Here is a 22,705-nt window from a genome sequence, read left to right as displayed (position 1 = left end):
AGCCCATCAAGAAAAAGCTGATGGATACCAGGAGCCCAAAATATTTTTTAACTCTTATTCAGCACAGCAACAGGTGAGAAGGAGTGAGGAAGGAGGTCTGACAGGGACACATATGAAAGCAGAAAAGGATGGGAGAGAAGCAGAAGGAAAAGAAGAGGAAGAGTGGAGGAAAACATATGTATAAGGTTAAAGGGGTTTCAAATATTAATGTCCTCAGGACCTAGGAATTCTCATGGACACCTTGGGCTCTAGCAGATGTTACTGGCCTTTTACTCATGAGATATACTAGGTTTAATATTTGCTAAACTCCACTCTCCAGATACACAAGCACCTGTTTTTTTAGTTCCCCTACTGCTAAACTCTCCTGTTAAACTGGTGGAGCCCTAAGACTGTTTGTAAATATTGCTTAGGTGGCATTTTCCCATCACATACAGCGTAGACCATGGATCTCTTGAAGAATGCAGTATGCATGGGACCAAACAGGGTTTAGATAATAAGATTTCTAGGATATAGGATTTGTCACACCAGTCAGACAACTGGGCTAACAAGCTGGGTTATCTTGCCTCTGGTATTGGTCTTTTGTCTGTGTTTTCAGAGAAATTTCAACAAATCCATCTGACACCTGGGTGCCAAACCAATCCCCAAGAATTTCTATTGAGTTCAATGGGAGTGGATCAGACCCCTGGCCAGTTGTACAGTGCTGTACATGGAGGAAGAGCAGATTTCTTTCCTGAGGCCTGAGACAATCAGCATCATGATGCCCTGAATCACAAAGTGTAACTACCCCTATTTTAACATGCATAACAACATGTATAATGGTTGGTCACCCCGCTCCTTTTAAACCTAGATAAGGTATTACACTCTGTGAACTCCTGTGGTGAGGCTGATTACATTCTGCGTGAAGGTTTCAGAGTAGCAGCCGTGTTAGTCTGTATTCGCAAAAAGAAAAGGAGTACTTGTGGCACCTTAGAGACTAACACATTTATTAGAGCATAAGCAAGCTTTCGTGAGCTACAGCTCACTTCATTGGATGCATTCTGCATGAAGTAGCACTTGCTTTAATGGAAGGTTCATTTTATGTGGTTTATGTTCTCCTGCCATTCACTTAAATGAGTGACCTAGCATCTCAGAGTGTGGGGCAGTTCACAAAGGAGGAGTGTTGGTTTTCATTCTGGGGAAGATTTACAAAGACATAAAGGGCAGTTAAACCCCTACCACCAATTAGAAGTCCATGAAGATTGAACACCTAACTCCAATTTGTGCCTTTTGAAAATCTTTTCCTATACTCTTTGTAATTTTATCTACCTCAATATTGGTAAGTCCCCTCAATTTTTTTTTTCTTTCAAAGTGAATTAATCCTAGCTTTTTGCAGTCTCTCCTCCTATGTAAGTTCTACCCCCCCGCCCCCCCCCCGCACTTCCGCAACCATCTTTGTTGATCTGCCCTGAAGCTTCTATCTCTGCTGTACCTCCTCAAGGTATGGGAATCAAAATTAAGCACAATATTCCATGTGAGCACATGCCATTGCTTCATATCCATTTATTTATATTATGTTTTTACCATATTCCTTCTTTATTAATGCACCCAAGCATACTAGTCACTTTTTAAACATATAGGGAAGAGACAAAAAGACAGAAGCAGAGAGAGAGGGGGGTATATAACATTAATAAACCTTAATATAAATCTCAAGATTAAATTTTTACATGATTTTAAACGGTATGGTTAAGATATACTGTAAAACTGCAGAGAACACTGTTCTCTTATTCCCCAGACTGATAAGACAGGAATCATTATAGCACTTACAGAACAATTCCCTAGATCTGATGCTCAAATTAAAAGGATTACTGTTTATTTAAATCACAAAAAAAATGAATTGGTGAGATTTCTGCCACCAGTCATGAGCACAACTACCATACATACAAAATAGAGATGCAAAAACTGATGGCAAACAGGCCTGATGTAGGTCAATCCAGACTTCACTGGCCCTGTGTGGGTGTGCAAAAGTGCACAGAGACAGGTGGAATAAGCTTTCTCCCATCCTTTATGTCCCATAGGAACCAGCCAAAATCCAATCCCTTACATTCCCTAAACACAAGGAAAGTGTAATGTTACCACTGCTATACTCCTGAATGAAACAAGAAGGGCCAGGGGAGCGGTCTGGGCCCTTTCCTTACTAGCCTAACAAATAAGGCCACAGTATGCATGGAGAAAGTGTATTGCACGCATTCAGACATGGGCTATTCCAAAGGCCCAACACAGGAATTATTGCTGGCTGCACCAAAATACCTTGACCGCATGGCCTCATCTCCTTAGAACAGCATTCTGTAGACCTAACTCTGCTTCCACTGAAGTCAATGATGAAACTGACATTGATTTCAATAGGAGCAGAGTTAGGTCGCCAATGAGTGCTTATGAAAATCTCACCAAAATTTGTCTTTGCATGACTATCCAACTTAAACAATAAACTTTGGAATGTGGCCAATGTTGGCTTAAAATGGGTATTTCTCATTAGCTTACAGTAAAGTCAGTCTTAAAAGTTTCCACACATTATTTTGTGTCTCTTTGCATAGTGGTGAACTTTTAGCTGAACCCTTTCAGAAAAGGTTACTGGCATTTCAGAAATACAGGCATACAGCCTGAAACACTGTGCATTCATACAATCAGCATGTTTCATTGTTGTCTGCTCTTACCTATACTGGTGTAAGGATGGAGGCCTGTTAAATGCAATCATTTGTAGTGATTCCCACTTTTATGTGCATTGTTGTGTCAGCTATTGTATGATTCCCAGTTCAATCTTTAGTTAAACTTTTAGTAATTCAGTAATCAGTGATATGCCACTACATACAGACAACTGTTTAAACTAGATTAGGCTGCTTTATAAACCAACATTAGTGCACCTATTACGATATGGAGTCATTTTTGGAAAGATGATTCACCAGATCCTAAAATATTTAAAGCATAAATAAAATATTCCCAGTGTGGTTAACAATACGTAAGGCAGTACTTACAAGTCTCTCCAAAGTGTTCAGACACAAATTACCACATCATCGTATTTGAGAGACCAAAATGATTATCTGTTCTCAGTATAGGAAAATAATTGTTGCATCTTAAATACCACTGTGTGCTGATTCTTTGAGAAAACTTTGACTTTTTAAAGGGGGTTATTTTACCTTAAATAAACTTGCACAAGAACCTATGTCATTGCTTTGTTCTTTGGTCATTGCATACTACCCAGCAGACAACAATTAAATCAGTGCAGTATTGCCATTCAACCTTTTCTCCCTGAAGACATAGAGCAATTTCTTCTGTGCTCATTCATATACAAAGAGTATGTTCTGCTATGCACTGTCTTTCCTTAAAAAGCAACACATTTATAACAGTAATTATTCATAGTTTAAGATGTGTGTCCATTTAACCTACAAATATTTTTGCTTGAGAGAAATACTGCTGCACTTGGTCACAGCCTGAACTCCATAGTGTTTGTCAGTTTCAATCAAATGCTTAAGCTATTTTTATACCTTTTGTATTTATTATAACACATATAGTAGGGCAAAATTCTGCCATCATAACTGTGCTACTAACTGTACTGAGGTGATGCAAGTATTAATGACAGAAGAATTTTGGACAGCAAGAAAAGTTCCTATAAGAGCTTCAATTTTACTAGAAATGTCTTGTTTACTTACAAAAGTGCTTTCCAAATATCAAGAGCAATTAGTCCATTTCAAGTCTGCATAATAGGATTTTTTTCAAAATAATATTCAGCAAAAAACAGAGCACCTCAAATTCTAAGCATTTTCTATTTTTTCACAATTCATAAATTGGAAATGGATTTGTATCCACAAAAAAACAACTCATTTTGTGTTCAGGCTCTAACTGTCACATAAGAGTGACATGACCATAGTCTGCTATGTTGCTTCAGGCCCGTGTTATTTAAACTGCCAAGTTAGAAGTCTTAGACAAAATTTGTAGCACAAATGTGAAAGATTAACAACATCCAAAGCAAGCAACACAACTGTAATAAGGAACAAACATTTGTGTGTATGTTAGGATTTTTCTCTTTTGTGTTTTTAAAGAAATAATGATGTTCATGTCCCCACTGCAGAAAAATTCCACAAAATGTTAATGCACTATCTTATTAGAGTAATATACATACCAAATTTTACTCTCTCTCTCTCTCTCTCTCTCTCTCTCACACACACACACACACACACACACAACTTCTAGCCTACATAGGGCTCAATCTTGCAAAGCACTAACTACCCTCACTTCCCGCTGAACGAAGTAAGAACTGAGATACTATGGCACCTCACAGGATGGTTTGGTATCAGGCAGAGCTACACCGCTTCAGCCCAGTCCAAAGCCCGCTGCAGTCAATAGGTATCTTTCCATTGACTTCAAAGAGGTTTGGATCAGGCCTCTGATAATAAGATAATATTATGATTACATATTTAACACATACTATAAATTGAAACAATTTTAAACCTTTCTATTCATCATACGCTAACATGAACATTTCATTCCTGTTGGTCAAACAAATGATAGCCACAAATAATATCGCAGTGAGATTGCCAGTACATCAGGGGTCGGCAACCTTTCAGAAGTGGTGTGCTGAGTCTTCATTTATTCACTCTAATTCAAGGTTTTGCGTGCCAGTTATATATATTAATGTTTTTAGAAGGTCTCTTTCTATAAGTCTATAATATATAACTAAACTATTGTTGTATGTGAAGTAAATAAGCTTTTTAAAATGTTTAAGAAGCTTCATTTAAAATTAAATCAAAATGCAGAGCCTGCCGGACCGGTGGCTAGGACCCGGGAAACGTGAGTGCCACTGAAAATCAGCTCGCGTGCTGCCTTTGGCACACGTGCCACAGGTTGCCTACCCCTGCAGTACATCATAAAATGAACACTATACATTGATATTTGATCAAACACATGCTGTCTTGTAGTAGTTGAATATATACTGAGGTGGAAATTTATCTAGATTTTTATCTAACCCACACAGGATACCAAGTACCTATAACAAGTTTGATTTTTTTTAAATGCAATGGTTATAGCATTATTTCTATTCTATTACACTATGTTTTGGGCCATGTTTTCACAAGGGCCTTCTACGTTCATGCTTATAAATTGCATCATCTTTGCACATGTAAAACCTGAGTTTGCACTCAAATTCTGGGTAATCTAATTCACAATTCTCTCCTCTGCACTCAAATCATAGAATATCAGGGTTGGAAGGGACCTCAGGAGGTCATCTAGTCCAACCCCCTGCTCAAAACAGGAACAATCCCTAATTTTTGTCCTAGATCCCTAAATGGCCCCCACAAGGATTGAACTCACAACCCCAGATTTAGCAGGCCAATGTGCAAATCATTGAACTATCCCTCCCCCACATTTTTTCTGGTGGAGGAGGGGAGAACACAGGGAGAAAAATGTGCAGGCTTTTTGCACGTGCACCAGTATGTGTAGAATTGTGCAAAAACAGATTTACAGGCCACCTATGAAAATGTAGTTCTTTATTACCAATGTCTATCTTGCATATTTTTTAGAGTAATTGACAAAACAGTTACAGTATAGTTCGGAAGCAAAAAAGTTATCTAAGTTTTAACTTAGAGGGTTTAATCCTACACTACTGAAATCATTAGGAGGTTTGCCATTGATTTCAGTGGGCCCAGAACTCACACTTAAGTCATATTATACAAAAACAAAGGAAAAGTACAGTGAAGGCCCTTGAGCACCCAAAGACCTCCACTAACATAATTACATAATGGGCAGGATTAAAGGAGCATTTTGAGTGGCCGTAAATTCTGATCCAGCTCAATAGCTAACAAAGAGAATCCCAAATTACTGGCTCCTCCCTTCAAGCTCATTATAACTTCAGCCCAAATTGTGGAAAGCTGGAATACTTTACTCAAGAGATGCCAATCACTTCAGGTTTAAACCTGCAACTTCTCTAGTTTCATTGGAAATAACATGTCCAAATTTTCAAGGGATCTCATTATTTGTATGTAGAATATTAGTTAGCATGCCCATTTGCACACACAAAACCTGCATCTATGTCTGCAAGCATGCAAATATATATTTGTTTGTGCTAAGAGATGATTTAAGGTATCAAAGTGGATAGATTCATGAATAACGTGGTTGCAAATAAGGAGGCCCTTTGAAAATGTATCACTACATTAAGATATTAGGAGGTTCAATGTTTTTCATTCATTTTAAATGAAATAAACTGAATGAAAAAGGAAATATACTTTAATAAAGCATAAAACGTTTTTAAAATGTCTATATCTTTAAATCTACATTCTCATTTTTCAATTATTCATTTTAATTAATTGTTTTAAAAATTAATTAGAAATCTCCATATTTTAACTGTCCCTCAGGGTTTGGTGGTGTTGTGAATCCACACTTCACTAGGAATAAGCCAGTCAACAGGCCTGAGGAATAGATCATCTCATAAACGAAACCCTCTTGTAAGTCATGCATTATTTATAAATGGATTGACTTGAGGGAGCAATGTCACAAGCTGATGAGGATTGCAACCCAGGTATGTAATTCATTATGCCCTTGATCCTAAAAGCAGATCCACACAGGAAGACCTTTATGCCAGTACAGAGTTCCATTTTAGTTAATGGGCTCCGTGCAGGTGCAGGGGTCTGGCCTTGCAGAGCTGCAGCCTATAAACCCTATCCTCAGCCTCTTACTCAGGTAAAATTTCCATTGTTGGCAGAGTTGCAGGATGCCCTACTCCAAATCAGAGAGAGAAGAGATGAGGAATAGGTTTTATAACTGCATAACTAAGACTCAGGCCCTCCCTTATGGAAACCTCATATAGAATGTAAAAGGAACTAAATTAAGCAGATTCTATGGAAATTACTGTAAAAATCTACAGAATTTATAGGTGGGTTTTTCATCCATTCTATAAATATTCCACAACAGAAGTAGACTATTTTATTGAGTTCTATAGGTTGATTTTAAAAGGTATTGTCTATTAATTCTATAGGATGATTCCATAATGTTTCTCTCCTGCCAAAATACCAAGGCCTCAATTCAGGAAAATATTAAGCATGTGCTTGTCTTCAAGCACATGAGTACTCCCATTGCTAACTTTCTGAATCGGAACACTAAAGAGCAGAAAAAAAATACTTAAAATTCTCCCTAATCCTGTTCATTTTATTTTCAATTCATTAATAAATATATGCCAACTATAGGGTTTGGGACACTATAGGGGCCTAAGGCCAAGTAACGGCCTTCAGGAAGCTATCTGATTCATCTTTTAACTAGAAGACAGGGTGGCTCAGGAAACTGGCACTGAGATGGAGAAGCTTTCAACTTTAAGTAGGTGGTTCATATCCAGTCAGCATCAGACCTAACCAGAAGCTGTTATTATCTAATAGCTGACTTCAGTGTAATTCCACACAGGTTTAAGGGTCTGTCTATATAACTATCATTGTAGGATCAGGGCCTAGAATTGTTAATCTGTCACAGACATGACATTTACACACTTAAGTGACGTGATTTCATTATCCCTTACTGATCTATTAAGTTTAACTGCCGATGGATGTCTGAATAGCTACTTCATGTCTGCCTCACTTAATAATGAAATAATAATAAAAATAACAATATCTAGCTCTTATTGGCTTTACCATTACATGTAATTGTTCGTTTCAAAAGTGGCTGGTATAATTTTACATCTACTTCAGTAGTCTTTGTAAATGTGGTTTCAGTAAATATATTGACCCACCATTCATTCCATTGTATACACTCCTGTGATGAGGTGACATATCATCCGCTACTTGTCTCCTTAGGGTACCTTCTCTGCTGCCCCCACTAAGATGTTTGAGATGCTCCGGACTCCCTCCATAATGTTGTTTGAGATGCTCAGGGCTTGTCCCCCTCACTTTCTGGAGATGTTCTGTGCTTCCACTCAATGTGTGTTTTTGAAGATGCTCAGGGCTGCCACTGCTGTGCTTTTGATGCTCTGGGCTACTACTAGGCCTATGTTTTTGAAAATGTTCAGGGCTACTACTTAAAATGTGCTTTGGAAGAGTTTCTGGACTACTACTGGTATGCTTTTGCTGTTCAGGACTACCTTTGCCAACATTTTTATGATGTTCTGGGCTTGGTCCTTTTAGATGCTTCTGGTGATCGGGACTTCCAGAACTCTTAGGTTTTTGGAGATGCTCTGGGCTAAGACTCCTATGTTTTTGATGCTCAGGGCTTCCCTCGCCCTTACTTTTTTGGAGATGTTCAGGACTAGTATTTGGATGGTGTTTATGATGGTCTGGACTGTCCGTACTTCCAGTGCTAGAGGTGCTGCTCCCATCACCAACATCTCGTATGTAAGTACTTGCTGCATTTAGCTGGCACAGGCTGATTTGGCTGTCAATGGAACTCCTGCTGCCTGCTCCACCACTTTTCTCTTCATCAAGCAATACACATAGTTCTTTCAGTTCCATGTTTTCCTTAACCACTTCTTCTTGTCTCACTTCCAATTCTTTCAGTTTCTGTAAATATAAGGCAACCTCTTTGTGCATAACCCCAGCACTGTACCTGCCCAATCTCTGCCACTCTCGTGATACCTTCTTGCCTTTCTGCCTATCATCGTCCAGAAAACAGCAAAGGTCTCTCAGTTCTTGGTTATCTTCTTGCAACTTCTGATTGATATCCTTTAAAAAAAGAAAATAATTAGAGAGAAATGTCTAAAAATTAACATTAATTCTAATGTTAACAGTACATAAGCCAATTAACAGAGCTGTTGTAGACATGTCATCTAACTTCCCCATCCTGCTCTAATCAGCATACATCAATCAATTTTGCATGTACAATTGGCCTACTATGACTGCATAATGTTTCTGTAAAAGAAAGACATTAAGCAGCACAAAACTAAACTCACACTGAATGAATCTCAAAGGTTCATAGGTTAATTTCAGATATGGTGTGAAGAGTTCACTTTTTTAAACAAAACTCATTCAAAAACTTTTAATCTCAAACTGGATAGAAAAAAATATATTTTTCATAGCTTCCCTCAAAAGATTTCCACTATCATGAAATGTCCTCTTGTCTGTTATTGCTGAATAAAACCAGGAAGTGTAGAGGCACTAATAATTATATATATGATGATACTTTGATGTTATTATATCTATAATCAGATAGATAGATAGATAGATAGATGATTGAAGGTTTTATATATATAAAATCATACTCTTATATATATATAAATCATACTTTTCAGAGCCCAAAAGAGTTTGGGGTTTCATTTGATTTGGTTCCAATTATGGACAAAAGAATCTGGTCAGGTTTGATTTAGTCCAGACTGGTTCAGCCATTCTGAAATTAAATCATTTCCTATAAATAACTTTTACTAGAGTCTCAATTCAAAGAAGACTAAGAAGTCCATACCCCATGCCCTTCTCTAACTACTGAACATTCATGCTCTAAAGTAAAAACATTCAAGATATTGCTATAGCAGGACATGATGCAAAAAAAACCTTTTTTTAGCATTTGTTATGGTTGTTCCTAGTTTTAATAATCTGGCCTGTGATTATATTCATCATTCACAACTCCGGGTATTCTTTTCCATCTTTTAATGCTTTTGTAACATTCTGTGTATTTGTGACACATATTTATTTTCTAAATGCTCACACTTTAAATACATTTCCTATACTTCCCTTTTCTTCCTCTCTTATGTCTTATTTGAAATACAGAGATGAATTACACATATGATGTTTTAGCATTAGGGTAAATCCTTTTTCTTTTTGTTTCCCAGAAGCAAAGATGGATGTTTATTCAGCAGTGTTTATACAGGCTCGGATTTTCAAAGGAACATGTAGGAGCTAGGTACCCAAATCCTATGTTTCAGAGTAGCAGCCATGTTAGTCTGTATTCGCAAAAGAAAAGGAGTACTTGTGGCACCTTAGAGACTAACAAATTTATTAGAGCATAAGCTTTCATGAGCTACAGCTCACTTCATCGGATGCATCCAATGCATCCGATGCATCCGATGAAGTGAGCTGTAGCTCACGAAAGCTTATGCTCTAATAAATTTGTTAGTCTCTAAGGTGCCACAAGTACTCCTTTTCTTTTTTCCAAATCCCATTGAAATTCAGTGGAGTGTAGGCACCTAACTCCATTAAACACCTTAGAAAATCACATGTAGTCTTCTGGAAGTAAGCTCAAGTTTTTAAAGAGAGAATGAGGCTTCTGTAATGAATAACATCTACAATTAATACTTAAAACATTACAAAGCAGGCCTATAAATTATTAGAAGAAAATTCATTTTCAAGTCCCAGTTCAAAAATATGAAGAATAAAAAAAGAAGAAACAAAAGTATTGCTTAGGAAGTTCAAAGTTAAAAGAGTAACTTATTACTCATTCCCTATCACAGTCCAATGTGGTTTCTTAATTAAATTTACCTAGTATATAAACCCATACTTTCTAGCCACACCCCTGCAACACCAAGGGAGAGAGCAACAGAGAGAGTGAAAGCCTAAACTCTGCATTTCCTTGCATTGCTGTTGTAATTTAGAACCTTAGCTTTATTTTTACTAAGATAATTGTATCATCAGATGGGACCTTGGCACCTCCTGAAGTGCAGACAGATGTCATTTACCGCCAAAGCAGAAACAGGTCTAGCCATGCTTTGCAGAACAGGACATATGAGGAGGGGAATGAAGTCTTCTATCTCTCACTGATTTTCTGTACATAATAGTACATAATATGGGCTAACTGTATGCATCTGCTCTACTTTGTCAGACAAGAATTTTACCAGATAATATTTTATAAGTCCATACCTTTCCCCATGTGTCTCTTCTCATTACCCCCTCATAATCCTGCAGTTTCAACTCAGTTAATGAACTCCCTGAGAATTTCATCCCTCAGAGCAACAGGATGGAAAGTGTTGGTGAGCTATATAAACTATATAAATCCCAACTGGAGTAAATTTTTGTTCCATATAACAGCTTTGGCATGCTACATCATAGCTGTAGCTATCATACAGCCCCAGTTCTCAAAGGCAGGGTGAGCATCCATGAGTGATTATGCCTCTCACCCAGAAAACATTAAAACAATTAGGAATAAATAATGAGAGGCCTGAAGTCAATGGAAATATTCCATTGAGAATGGTTGGATCAGGTCTTAAAAGAGAAACAGCATGTCCAAAAGTGGAAACCCTCTGAAGATATGCCCAACTCATAGATTTTATTAAAACATCTTGCTTGAGAAGAGTTTCAACTGCAATTGGCTTTTTTAAAAAATTAAAGGAGGGAATTAGGAAAATATTAGTGTTTAATCAGAGGACATGCTCTCACTAAAGAAATCAAAGCATGGTATCAGTGAACCCAAAATCAGAGGTTTCCAACAATCTGTCCCAGGACTGGAAAGCATAAATACTAGTGATGCACACTGAAAATAATCAAAGCTTCTCAGAAGCCTGGTGAGAAGCTTTATTGATAAATTAAGAAACAATCTTTAGACAGCAACAGAGTTTAACACAACAGTCAGACAATCTTAAAAACAACAATCTTTGAATCCATCCAACATCATCCTATATTGTATCCTTTCACATGCACTGGAAATGAGAACATTTAAACCTACTGAAATCTACACATTTTGAGGGCAAGAATTCAAAGAATCAAAGGTACCCATCACCACAAAAGTTTTTGATGTACATTGCACCATATACTTGTTCTACACCCTGCACACAGTTTGCCACTTCTGTTTCCTGCACACTTTAGGGAGGACATAAAAGTAGAGTGATTTTTTTAAAAGATTTCAATTCCTATTCATTGTGGGCTGAATCCAGCCATCCTTATTCAGGTTCTACTCTGTCCTCACTGAGACAAACTGCTGTCAAGTCCCAGTGAGAATTTACCTAAATAATGACTGAGTAAAACCATTTGAGGAGGTAGGGGAATTGTCCCTGGATGATGCACATGCAGACAGGAAATCCCCCCTCTGACTGAAAGTGCAGATCCCTGAACCCACAGAGGGCCTTCTGCCAGTCCAGGTATGTGGGGGAGAAAGACATATTCATCATTCCCCATCCCCCTAACCTCATGGGGAATCCGTGCTTCTCTTCTCCAAACCTTCCCGCAAAATACCACCAGGAGACTCTTGCCCCAAGCACAGAACAGCCCCGCAGCCAAACCCCTCCAGCAGCGCCCCTGAGGTGGGCTCGGTGCAGCGGGCGCAGGAGGAGCGCCCCGCCCAGTGCCAGGCGGCAGCGGCCCCCTCTCCCGTGCCGGCCGGGGCTGCCCCCGCCCCTCACCTTGAGGCCGCGGATTTCGCCGAGGTGGAGCTGCAGGCGGCGGTTCACCTCCCGGATGAGGTTGCTGTGGTCCAGCATCGCGCTCATCTTCTCCGCCTCGGCCCTGCGCAGGCTGCGGATCAGCTCCTCCTTGCTCCACTTCAGCAGCTCCTCGTCGGACACCTTGGACAGGTCCTCGGCTGGGGCCGCTCCGCCGCTATCCGCCGTCTTAGACATGGTGGCCGCCCAAGTCCAACCTCCCTGACCGCGGCCGCCCCGGCAGCAGACGGGGGGACCCCAAAGCCAGCCCGGGCTCTGCCCGCTCCCCAGCAAGTCAGCCCGGTGCAGCTCCTGGGGCTGGGGGCTGACTGCAGGAGCGGGGAGCTGGGCTGCGCTGGGGGATTCCCCCAAAGAAAGCCCGCTCCCCAGCAAGCCACCCCCTGGCTCTGCTGCCGCTGGGTTCAGGGAATGGGAGCTCCTCAGCCAGGGCAGCAGCAGGGACTGCTCTCTCCCAGCAAGTTGGCCACGATGTGCTGCTGCTGTGCTGCTACAAGGCGGGGTCCGGACCCGGACCGCAGATCCTGACAGAGCGAGGGAGGTGGGCTGAAGTCTGGGGGGGGACCCCCACAGCCAGCCTGGGGGTCGCACCCTCCTCAGCAAGTCAGCTGCAGTTGGCTCTCCTCCTCCTCGCCGCTCCCGAGGCTGTGCTCATCCCCCGAAGCCATCCTCCCTAATTAGGGCTCTGACGGTACCCAGTCCTCCTCCGGCACGCGATGGAGCCATGCGCAAGAACAGGAGTGCAAAGTCCCAGGCTGAAGCACCATAGTGGATGGGACGGGGAGGGCAGGAGGCTGGGGAGCAGGATCCCGCGGGAGCGGGGGGAGCGCCCCTTAACCGCAGACGCAGCTTCTGGTGCCTGGCTTCTCGCCCCCTCTGCCCGCGCAGCAGTAAGAGCGAGGGGTGCAGGCAGAGGGCAGTGCCGCTGCCGCTGCCGCCGCCCCGCTCCTTGGCATGCCTCCTCGGCGCGTACCCGCTGGGCGGCACGGAGGCTGCCTGGGACGCGGGGCTGGGAGGGGGAGGCGGCGGAGCTTTGGAGCGCCTGCAGCGGCAGCCGGAGACTCTCGCGCCGCTCCTCCCGCTGAGGCTCTCCTGGAACAAGGGAGCCGACCCGGAGCGGCGCGCGGCTTTTCACGGAGGCGCGTGCCATGTGCGAGCCCACTGGGAGGGAGCCGCCAGCCGCAGCAGCCGCAGTCCAGCGTGGCTCCCAGGCGCCACCTGCTGCATGCCACTGACTCCGCTGCCTGTCCAACTAGCTTCACACAGCGGGCTCCTCGGCCAACTCCTCTTTTCTCTCAGCCCTCTTGAATGCCCTGCCTGTACCATGGCAAGGTAGGGGGACGGAGGGAGGGGCAGCATTCCTTATTGGGGAGCTACTACGAGCCTGGGCACTAGCTATAGTCGGGAGAGATAGAGGAGAAAGTGGTAGAGTCTATGGCTGACCAAGTCCACTTAACCTCGCTGCCTTATCTCCTCATCCCAACTCTGGGCAGAAGATATCTTACCCCCAAAGAGGTGGGAAGGAGTCATTGGTGTTCAAGGAATGATCCATAGTTCCAAGCCCAGAAGGGACAATTGTGATCATCTGGTCTAGAACAGGGGGTGGGCAAACTATGGCCCCCGGGCCGCATCCGGCCGGCGAGCTGTTTTAAGCTGGCCTGCAAGCTCCCCCTGAGGAGCAGGGTCAGGGGCCGCACCAGGCAACTCAGGCTCGCTCTGGCGCTCCAGCCGGGGCACTGGTCTGGGACCGCAACACGTGGCTCAGCCCCAATCGGGGCACGGTTGGGGCCGCACCACGCGGCTCAGCCCTGCTCTGGAGCTCCAGTACAATAAATACAAGTACAATATTTATGTTCCAGTTGATTTATTTTATAATTATATGGTAAAAATGAGAAAGTAAGCACTTTTTTCAGTAATCATGTGCTGTGACACTTTTGTATTTTAATGTCTGATTTTGTAAACAAGTAGTTTTTAAGTAAGGTGAAACTTGAGGTGCATAAGACAAATCAGACTCCTGAAAGGGGTACTGTAGTCAGGAAAGGTTGAGAGCCACTGTCCTAGAGCCCATCTTGTAGAAAAACATCCAATCTTTATTTTAAAATCATCAGAGATGTAGATTCCAGCAGGACCTTCAATAAATTGTTCCAATGGTTAATTACTCTCTCAATTAAATATTGTACAGCTGATTTCCATGAACAAGACTGTGTAAGTGCTAAAGATTAATTACTATTCTTTGTTGCTGCTGCTTCTATTCTTGCTATCCAGCTCAGGCCCCTGGCCAAGCAGAACTGTTTTCTACAGTACGTTACAAACTATACCAAGATACTCAGATTTTGCAACCTTGAAGCCTAATGAACAATTTGATGAGAGGGTGAGTGTCAAGGTTCCTTCCCCACTCTGAACTCTAGGGTACAAATGTGGAGACCTGCATGAAAGACTCCCTAAGCTTATTCTTACCAGCTTAGGTTAAAAACTTCCCCAAGGTACAAACTTTGCCTTGTCCTTGAACCCTAGGCTGTGACCACCAAGCATGTTAAACAAAAAACAGGGAAAGAGCCCACTTGGAGATGTCTTCCCCCAAAATATCCCCCCAAGCCCTACACCCCCTTTCCTGGGGAAGGCTTGATAAAAATCTTCACCAATTTGTACAGGTGAACACAGACCCAAACCCTTGGATCTTAAGAACAATGAAAAATCAATCAGGTTCTTAAAAGAAGAATTTTAATTAAAGAAAAGGTAAAAGAATCACCTCTGTAAAATCAGGATGGTAACTACCTTACAGGGTAATCAGATTCAAAACATAAAGAATCCCTCTAGGCAAAACCTTAAGTTACAAAAAGACACAAAAACAGGAATATGCATTCCATTCAGCAGAGGTTATTTTACCAGCCATTAAACAGGAAATCTAACGCATTTCTAGCTAGATTGCTTACTAATTAACAGTTGTAAGGCTGCATTCCTGATCTGTTCCCGGCAAAAGCATCACACAGACAGACCCTTTGTTTCCCCCCTCACCCGGATTTGAAAGTATCTTGTCTCTTCATTGGTCATTTTGGTCAGGTGCCAGCGAGGTTATCTTAGCTTCTTAACCCTTTACAGGTGAAAGGGTTTTGCCTCTGGCCAGGAGGGATTTTATAGCACTGTATACAGAAATGTGGTTACCCTTCCCTTTATTTTTATGACAGTGAGATTTGAAACCAATGTTCAAACACATTTATATAAACTATCTTAAATTGAAAAATAACTGCCCAAACCATCCTACCTGTTAGCACTCCTGTTTTCTCAAAAGGAGCAAACGAAATAGTTTGTTTGAGATTGTCAGCAACAAAAAGCTCCATTTCATACACTTTGTCCTGACCGTTCATTAACAGACAGAGAGAATTTAGCTTTATGGGCCAAATTCAGATCTGGTGTAATTGGCTACAACACCATTTTGCGGAAGGTTATGTACACCTGCAATATGTTGCTGGCTGGGATTTCAGATTCCAAGTGCCCAACATTGTGAGAGTGATTGTAGAGTTGTGAGGGACAAACATCCTGTACTAGGACTAATCTTCTTTGTGGATGACTTGAAAGTGTAGCCTTATAGTCCATCAGTGTTCCTCACTAAATAAGGTGATCTGATGTATCTCAATTTTACCATTGGCAGAAGTGGATGAACTGAACCAGTTTGGTGGATAATCTACTGGATTCACTGTACTAGGTCATCCAGTCCCTCCCGAACGATCCTGCATAGGCAGGGAAAGGAATGATAAGAGGCCTTTACCTCCTCTAATTCTGTGATTCAATACTGCTTAGGACTATAAAAGGGGAGTTCTGCCCACTGCTCTTGAGGTTACACTGAAAATACTTGAGACCCTCTCTCTTCTCTTTGCAAATCATGGTGGATCATGAGGTTACAGTCTCAAACTGTCACAAGCAAGACTGGCTCTGGCATAAGGCAATGTCCTGCAACAATTGCCACAGTGAAAAGAAAAAGAGTACTTGTGGCACCTTAGAGACTAACAAATTTATTTGAGCATAAGCTTTCGTGAGCTACAGCTCACTTCATCGGATGCATTCAGTGGAAAATACAGTGAGGAGATTTATATACATAGAGAACATGAAACAATGGGTGTTACCATATACCCTGTAATGAGAGCAATCACTTAAGGTGAGCTATTACCAGCAGGAGAGCAGGGGGGAGGGTGGGGGGAACCTTTTGTAGTGATAATCAAGATGGGCCATTTCCAGCAGTCGACAAGAACATCTGAGGAACGGCTGGGGGGGGAATAAACATGGGGAAATAGTTTTACTTTGTGTAATGACCCATCCACTCCCAGTCTTTATTCAAGCCTAAATTAATTGTATCCAGTTTGCAAATTAACTTGTACAGATACAGACAGACATCATCTTCCTTTCCAAATGCAAACAGACGGACATCATACCAAAAGGACTGAAGGTAAAAATTCCATTGCAATCTACATACCACACAGACTATGCTGACAGCTTGTGCCACACGCTCTCAAAGAAACTGCAGAACCACCTGATCAACATCCTCTACAGCAAACAGGGAAAGATTAAGAATGAGCTCTCAAAACTGGATACTCTCATAAAAAAACAACTTTCCACACGAACTTCCTCATGGCTGGACTTTACAAAAACTAGACAAGCCATTTACAACACACACTTTGCTTCTCTACAAAAGAAAAAGGATACTAAACTATCTAAACTACATGCCACAAGGGCCACAACAGTGGTTCCCTTAATCCACCCAGCAATATTGTTAATCTATCCAACTATACTCTTAGCCCAGCAGAAGAATCTGTCCTATCTCAGGGCCTCTCCTCCTGCCCCTCCACCCCCACGAACATGATACAGTTCTGTGGTGACCTAGAATCCTATTTTCGACATCTCCGACTCAAGGAATATTTCCAACAAACCTCTGAACAACATATTAACCCACAGAGACCTTCCTACCAAGACTACAAAAAGAAGGATTCTGGGTGGACTCCTCCTGAAGGTCGAAACAACAGACTGGACTTCTACATAGAGTGCTTCTGCCGACGTGCACGGGCTGAAATTGTGGAAAAGCAGCATCACTTGCCCCATAACCTCAGCCGTGCAGAACACAATGCCATCCACAGCCTCAGAAACAGCTCTGACATCATAATCAAAAAGGCTGACAAAGGAGGTGCTGTCGTCATCATGAATAGGTCGGAATATGACAAGAGGCTGCTAGGCAGCTCTCCAACACCACTTTCTACAAGCCATTACCCTCTGATCCCACTATGGGTTACCAAAAGAAACTACAGCATTTGCTCAAGAAACTTCCTGAAAAAGCAAAAGAACAAATCCGCACAAACACACCCCTGGAGCCCCTACCTGGGATATTCTATCTGCTAACCAAGATACATAAACCTGGAAATCCTGGACGCCCCATCATCTCAAGCATTGGCACCCTGACAGCAGGATTGTCTGGCTATGTAGACTCCCTCCTCAGGCCCTATCCTACCAGCACTCCCAGCTATCTTCAAGACACCACTGACATCCTGAGGAAACTACAATCCATCGGTGATCTTCCTGAAACCACCATCCTGGCCACTATGGATGTAGAAGCCCTCTACACCAACATTCCACACAAAGATGGACTACAAGCCGTCAGGAACAGTATCCCTGATAATGTCACGGCTAACCTGGTGGCTGAACTTTGTGACTTTGTCCTCACCCATAACTATTTCACATTTGGGGACAATGTATACCTTCAAATAAGCAGCACTGCTATGGGTACCCGCATGGCCCCACCGTATGCCAACATTTTTATGGCTTACTTAGAACAACACTTCCTCAGTTCTTGTCCCCTAATGCCCCTACTCTACTTGCGCTACATTGATGACATCTTCATCATCTGGACCCATGGAAAAGAAGCCCTTGAAGAATTTCACCATGATTTCAACAATTTCCATCCCACCATTAATCTCAGCCAGGATCAGTCCACACAAGAGATCCACTTCCTGGACACTACAGTGCTAATAAGCGATGGTCACATAAACACCACCCTATACCGGAAACCCACTGATGGCTATTCCTACCTATATGCCTCCAGATTTCATCCAGACCACACCTTAAGATCCATTGTCTACAGCCAAGCTCTACAATATAACCACATTTGCTCCAACCCCTCAGACAGAGACAAACACCTACAAGATCTCTATCAAGCATTCTTACAATACCCACCTGCTGAAGTGAAGAAATGGATTAACAGAGCCGGAAGAGTACCCAGAAGTCACCTACTACAGGACAGGCCCAACAAAGAAAATAACAGAATGCCACTAGCCATCACCTTCAGCCCCCAACTAAAACCTCTCCAATGCATCATCAAAGATCTACAACCTATCCTGAAGGATGACCCATCACTCTCACAGATCTTGGGAGACAGGCCAGTCCTTGCTTACAGACAGCCCCCCAACCTGAAGCAAATACTCGCCAGCAACCACACACCACACAACAGAACCACTAACCCAGGAACCTATCCTTGCAACAAAGCCCATTGCCAACTGTGTCCACATATCTATTCAGGGGATACCATCATAGGGCCTAATCACATCAGCCACACTATCAGAGGCTCGTTCACCTGCACATCTACCAATGTGATATATGCCATCATGTGCCAGCAATGCCCCTCTGCGATGTACAGTCTCTACGTAAAAGAATAAATGGACACAAATCAGACGTCAAGAATCATAACATTCAAAAAGCAGTCAGAGAACACTTCAATCTCTTTGGTCACTCAATTACAGACCTAAAAGTTGCAATTCTTCAACAAAAAACCTTCAAAAATAGACTCCAACGAGAGACTGCTGAATTGGAATTAATTTGCAAACTGGATACAATTAACTTAGGTTTGAATAAAGACTGGGAGTGGATGGGTCATTACACAAAGTAAAACTATTTCCCCATGTTTATTTCCCCCCCATCCCCCACTGTTCCTCAGACATTCTTGTCAACTGCTGGAAATGGCCTACCTTGATTATCACTACAAAAGTTTACCCCCCACCCCCCACTCTCCTGCTGGTAATAGCTCACCTTAAGTGATCACTCTCATTACAATGTGTATGGTAACACCCATTGTTTCATGTTATCTATGTATATAAATCTCCCCACTGTATTTTCCACCGAATGCATCCAATGAAGTGAGCTGTAGCTCACGAAAGCTTATGCTCAAATAAATTTGTTAGTCTCTAAGGTGCCACAAGTACTCCTTTTCTTTTTATGAATACAAACTAACACAGCTGCTACTCTGAAACCTGTCAGAGTGAAATCTCTAAACATTTTTCTGCTCCAGGCAACTGCCTAGTCTGTCTATAAAAGGAAGCCAGTCATTGCCACAATTATTTTCTGCTCTTGGTAATATTTTAAAGTTGTCACAAGAACAGCTAAAGCTGAACCCTTTTCTCTTTTCTGTTTCTAATCTTCTGAATCTGAATCCTTCCCATGCCATCAGATGGCACTCAGGGCACAAACAAATTCCACCCTTCCTGTCTGTCCTAGGCCACTGTTCATGTGTCCTCTGTGTTGTTAAATCCTGTAAGTTTTCCATCTCTAAATAGTGTTTGTAGGAAGGATCCTTAAGCCAGCTCCTTTTACATGTTCCTCCAGCTGCCCAGTGACATGCTTACCCCATGGAGGGCACTTTGGCTTCATCTTTACCACATCCCAGATATTTCCATCTTCTTTTCTGGATACTTTTGGAGATAAGGAGGTGTTGAACTCTCTGAAGAATCTTGGCTTTTATTATAAATTAATACTATTTAATACTTGCTATTTTCCTGGGGCATTTCCTTTCAAAGCATTTAAATATCTGTGCAGACTTTTGGTGGATTTCCATCTTTCACATGCAAATGTTAAGATGGAAATAACATTTGAGTTGAAGATTCACAATTTGGTCTTTAAGCTGTAGATTTTCAGTGACCAAAGTTTGTTTAAGCTGGTGAACACAGCTACCACCTTACTAATTCATGACTTTATTTCCTTCTGGACATCCTCATTTGCTTTCACCTTACTGCACAATGTAAATTAACTCATCTTTTGTATTCCTTGCCCTCTTAACATAATGCTTGAGTTGGGAGTTGCTGGGGTTCTCAGTTAGATTTGTTTTTTCATAACGGATTATTAACCCTATCTTTTCTCTGATGCAGGATAGTCTTGGTTGATCTGTCTCTTAGAAGAGTTATGGTGTCAGCAAAATCTAGATCTTTGAGTGTGCTGCTGCTGAGCTATGCAATTTCTAATCTTAATGGAAAAAAATTCAGTGAAGAGATCCTGATTCTGCCTGCCTCTGACACAGGGTCACAGTGCTAGCAGGATAGCATAGGAGGCAGACAGAACTACAGTGCCACAAAGGGAATTGGGAGAGGGTGGGGCTGTGGTTCCCCCAGGACCATAGTTGACAGCATGAGGGAATTTAGTGTTATCTCCTCAGGCAGACTGACTCCAGGTGCTCCCAGGGATGCAGCACAGCTACATATTGCCCCCAACACAGGGCTATGCCTACAAGACACAATCAAGCTCCAAATGTTCAGTGAGGCCCAGTCAGGGTGGGCATATATCCTGTAACTCTGAGCAGCATTTTGAACTCTCTCAGATTGGTCACACTGAAAGGAGTTTAAAAAGTGTAAAGTTAGGCAGGTCAGGAAATAACTTTTTACAGAGGGAAAAATTTAGATGAAAACAATGTTTGTTTTTGTTTGTTTTAATCAAAATTTGCCTTCAAATTTTTTTTGTTTTTAGTCTTTTTAAAAAGAAAACTCCACCCTAAAATATTTAAATATTTGTTGTTTTGATTAATATCCAAAATGTTTAATGAAAATGGATTTTTTTCATGGAAATTTCCGGTTAGTTGAAAAACCATTTTCCATTGAAAAAGTCTTTTGAAAAAAAAAATCTGCCCAGTTCTATGGAAATATAGCAAAAGGTCATCAACAGTGTTATTTTTTTCATCCTCAAATGAACTTTATTTTTTCCATTTTGATGTAATTAAAAAAAAGGAACAATGTCTGAGAAAGGCAACAATAAATAATTATTTTACTTATTCTCAAAAATTAGCAGTGTATTAGCTGAAGGGTTAATTTGGGTTAGAGTTTTATAATTCCAATTATATTTTTCAATAAAACAAAAAGGTGCCTGAAAATGTCTGTTTTGTGTCTAGTACAAAAAATGGACTAGTCCACACATGGAATAATCTCCTACCTGGACCTGACATTTATGACACTCTCCAGGACTAGCATTTCATACACCTTGTGTTGAGACCTACAAAGAACATGAGTCGGAAGTGTCCTGCTAAGGGGAATCATTATAGTCTTCCATACAGCTCTCCATATCTTTGTCCTCAGGATGGATCACACTGATGTATAATACTAACTGGAGCATAAGGAAAATTGTGATAGCTGTAAAACATGGTTTTTAGAGAAAGCTTAATAATGACAAATTTAAAACAGTTTAGCACAAACCTATCTCTACTAATAGAAATAAGAAATTATCAAGCAAGAACTAATTTTAAACATTTTAATAAGAAAAGAATGTTATCCCCCAGGCATGAGTAACAAGATGAGAATGAGAATGGGAAAAGCTATATAATTTTTTTCTCATGGCAATATTAAAACTACACTTTCAAGATCATTCTCAGATATTTCAACTTGTAACAGGATGACTCACCCATTAAGGGATGGTGCCAGCTAACCCTGACGACAGAATGAGCCATGCCTGGGACAGATCAGGATGATTTCCCTATAAACAGTAGCAGAAGGATACAATGAAGGGCTGGAGTTCAGGAAATTGTAAAGAGGCTGTAGAGCAGTGGTCTCCAACCTTTTTACACCCAAGATCACTTTTTGAATCCCAGGATTAACCCTGCCCCTTCCGCAAGGCCCCACCCATTCCCCAAAACCCTGCCCCACTAACTCCATTCCCTCCTCTCTCCATCACTCGCTCTCCCGCACCCTCACTCACTGGGGTAGGGATTTGGGGTTGGGGGGGAGGGCTCTGGGCTGGAGCTATGGGGTTCACAGTCTGGGAGGGGCTCTGGGCTGAGCCTGGGGCAGGGGGTTGGGGTCCTGGAGAGGTGAAGGGTGCAAGCTCTGGGACGGAGTTTGGATGCAGGAGGGGGCTCTAGGCTGGGGCAGAGTGTTGGGGTGCAGGAGGAGGTACAGGGTGCTGGCTCTGGGAGATGGCTCGGAGCTGGGTTTGGGGTGCAGGAAGGGGTTTGGAGTGCTAGCTCCAGGCCGGGGCTCAGGGTTGGGGGTTGGGTTGCAGCCTCCCGCCAGGCAGCTCTTACCTCCGGTGGTGGTCAGTGACGCAGCGTGGCTGCTGCTAAGGCAGGCTCCCTGCCTATCCTGGTCCTATGCAGCTCCCAGAAGGGGCCAGCAT

The 22,705-nt window shown here is 42.0% G+C and overlaps 1 protein-coding gene across 6 annotated transcripts in view; it reads right to left on the bottom strand.

The window, feature by feature from the left end:
* Nucleotides 1–13,398, bottom strand: part of CCDC85A (coiled-coil domain containing 85A) — a 205,706-nt gene extending 192,308 nt beyond the window's left edge. The window contains exons 1-2 of one of the 6 annotated variants that reach the window (XM_038395594.2): nt 12,266–13,398; nt 7,742–8,666 (exon numbers count right to left, since the gene is read on the bottom strand). In XM_038395594.2, the coding sequence (XP_038251522.1) occupies nt 7,742–8,666; nt 12,266–12,481 (1,141 nt within the window). In that variant the 5' untranslated portion in view covers nt 12,482–13,398. The remainder of the gene's footprint in view (nt 1–7,741; nt 8,667–12,265) is intronic. The other 5 variants (XM_038395595.2, XM_043512338.1, XM_043512336.1 and 2 more) reach the window with 5 other exon arrangements.
* Nucleotides 13,399–22,705: the final 9,307 nt, after the last annotated feature.

This window comes from Dermochelys coriacea, chromosome 3 (assembly GCF_009764565.3).
Source record: "Dermochelys coriacea isolate rDerCor1 chromosome 3, rDerCor1.pri.v4, whole genome shotgun sequence".
NCBI classification, from domain to species: domain Eukaryota; kingdom Metazoa; phylum Chordata; order Testudines; family Dermochelyidae; genus Dermochelys; species Dermochelys coriacea.
Note: the sequence above shows the minus strand (reverse complement) of the source record. Positions and strands in the feature narration are given on the sequence as shown.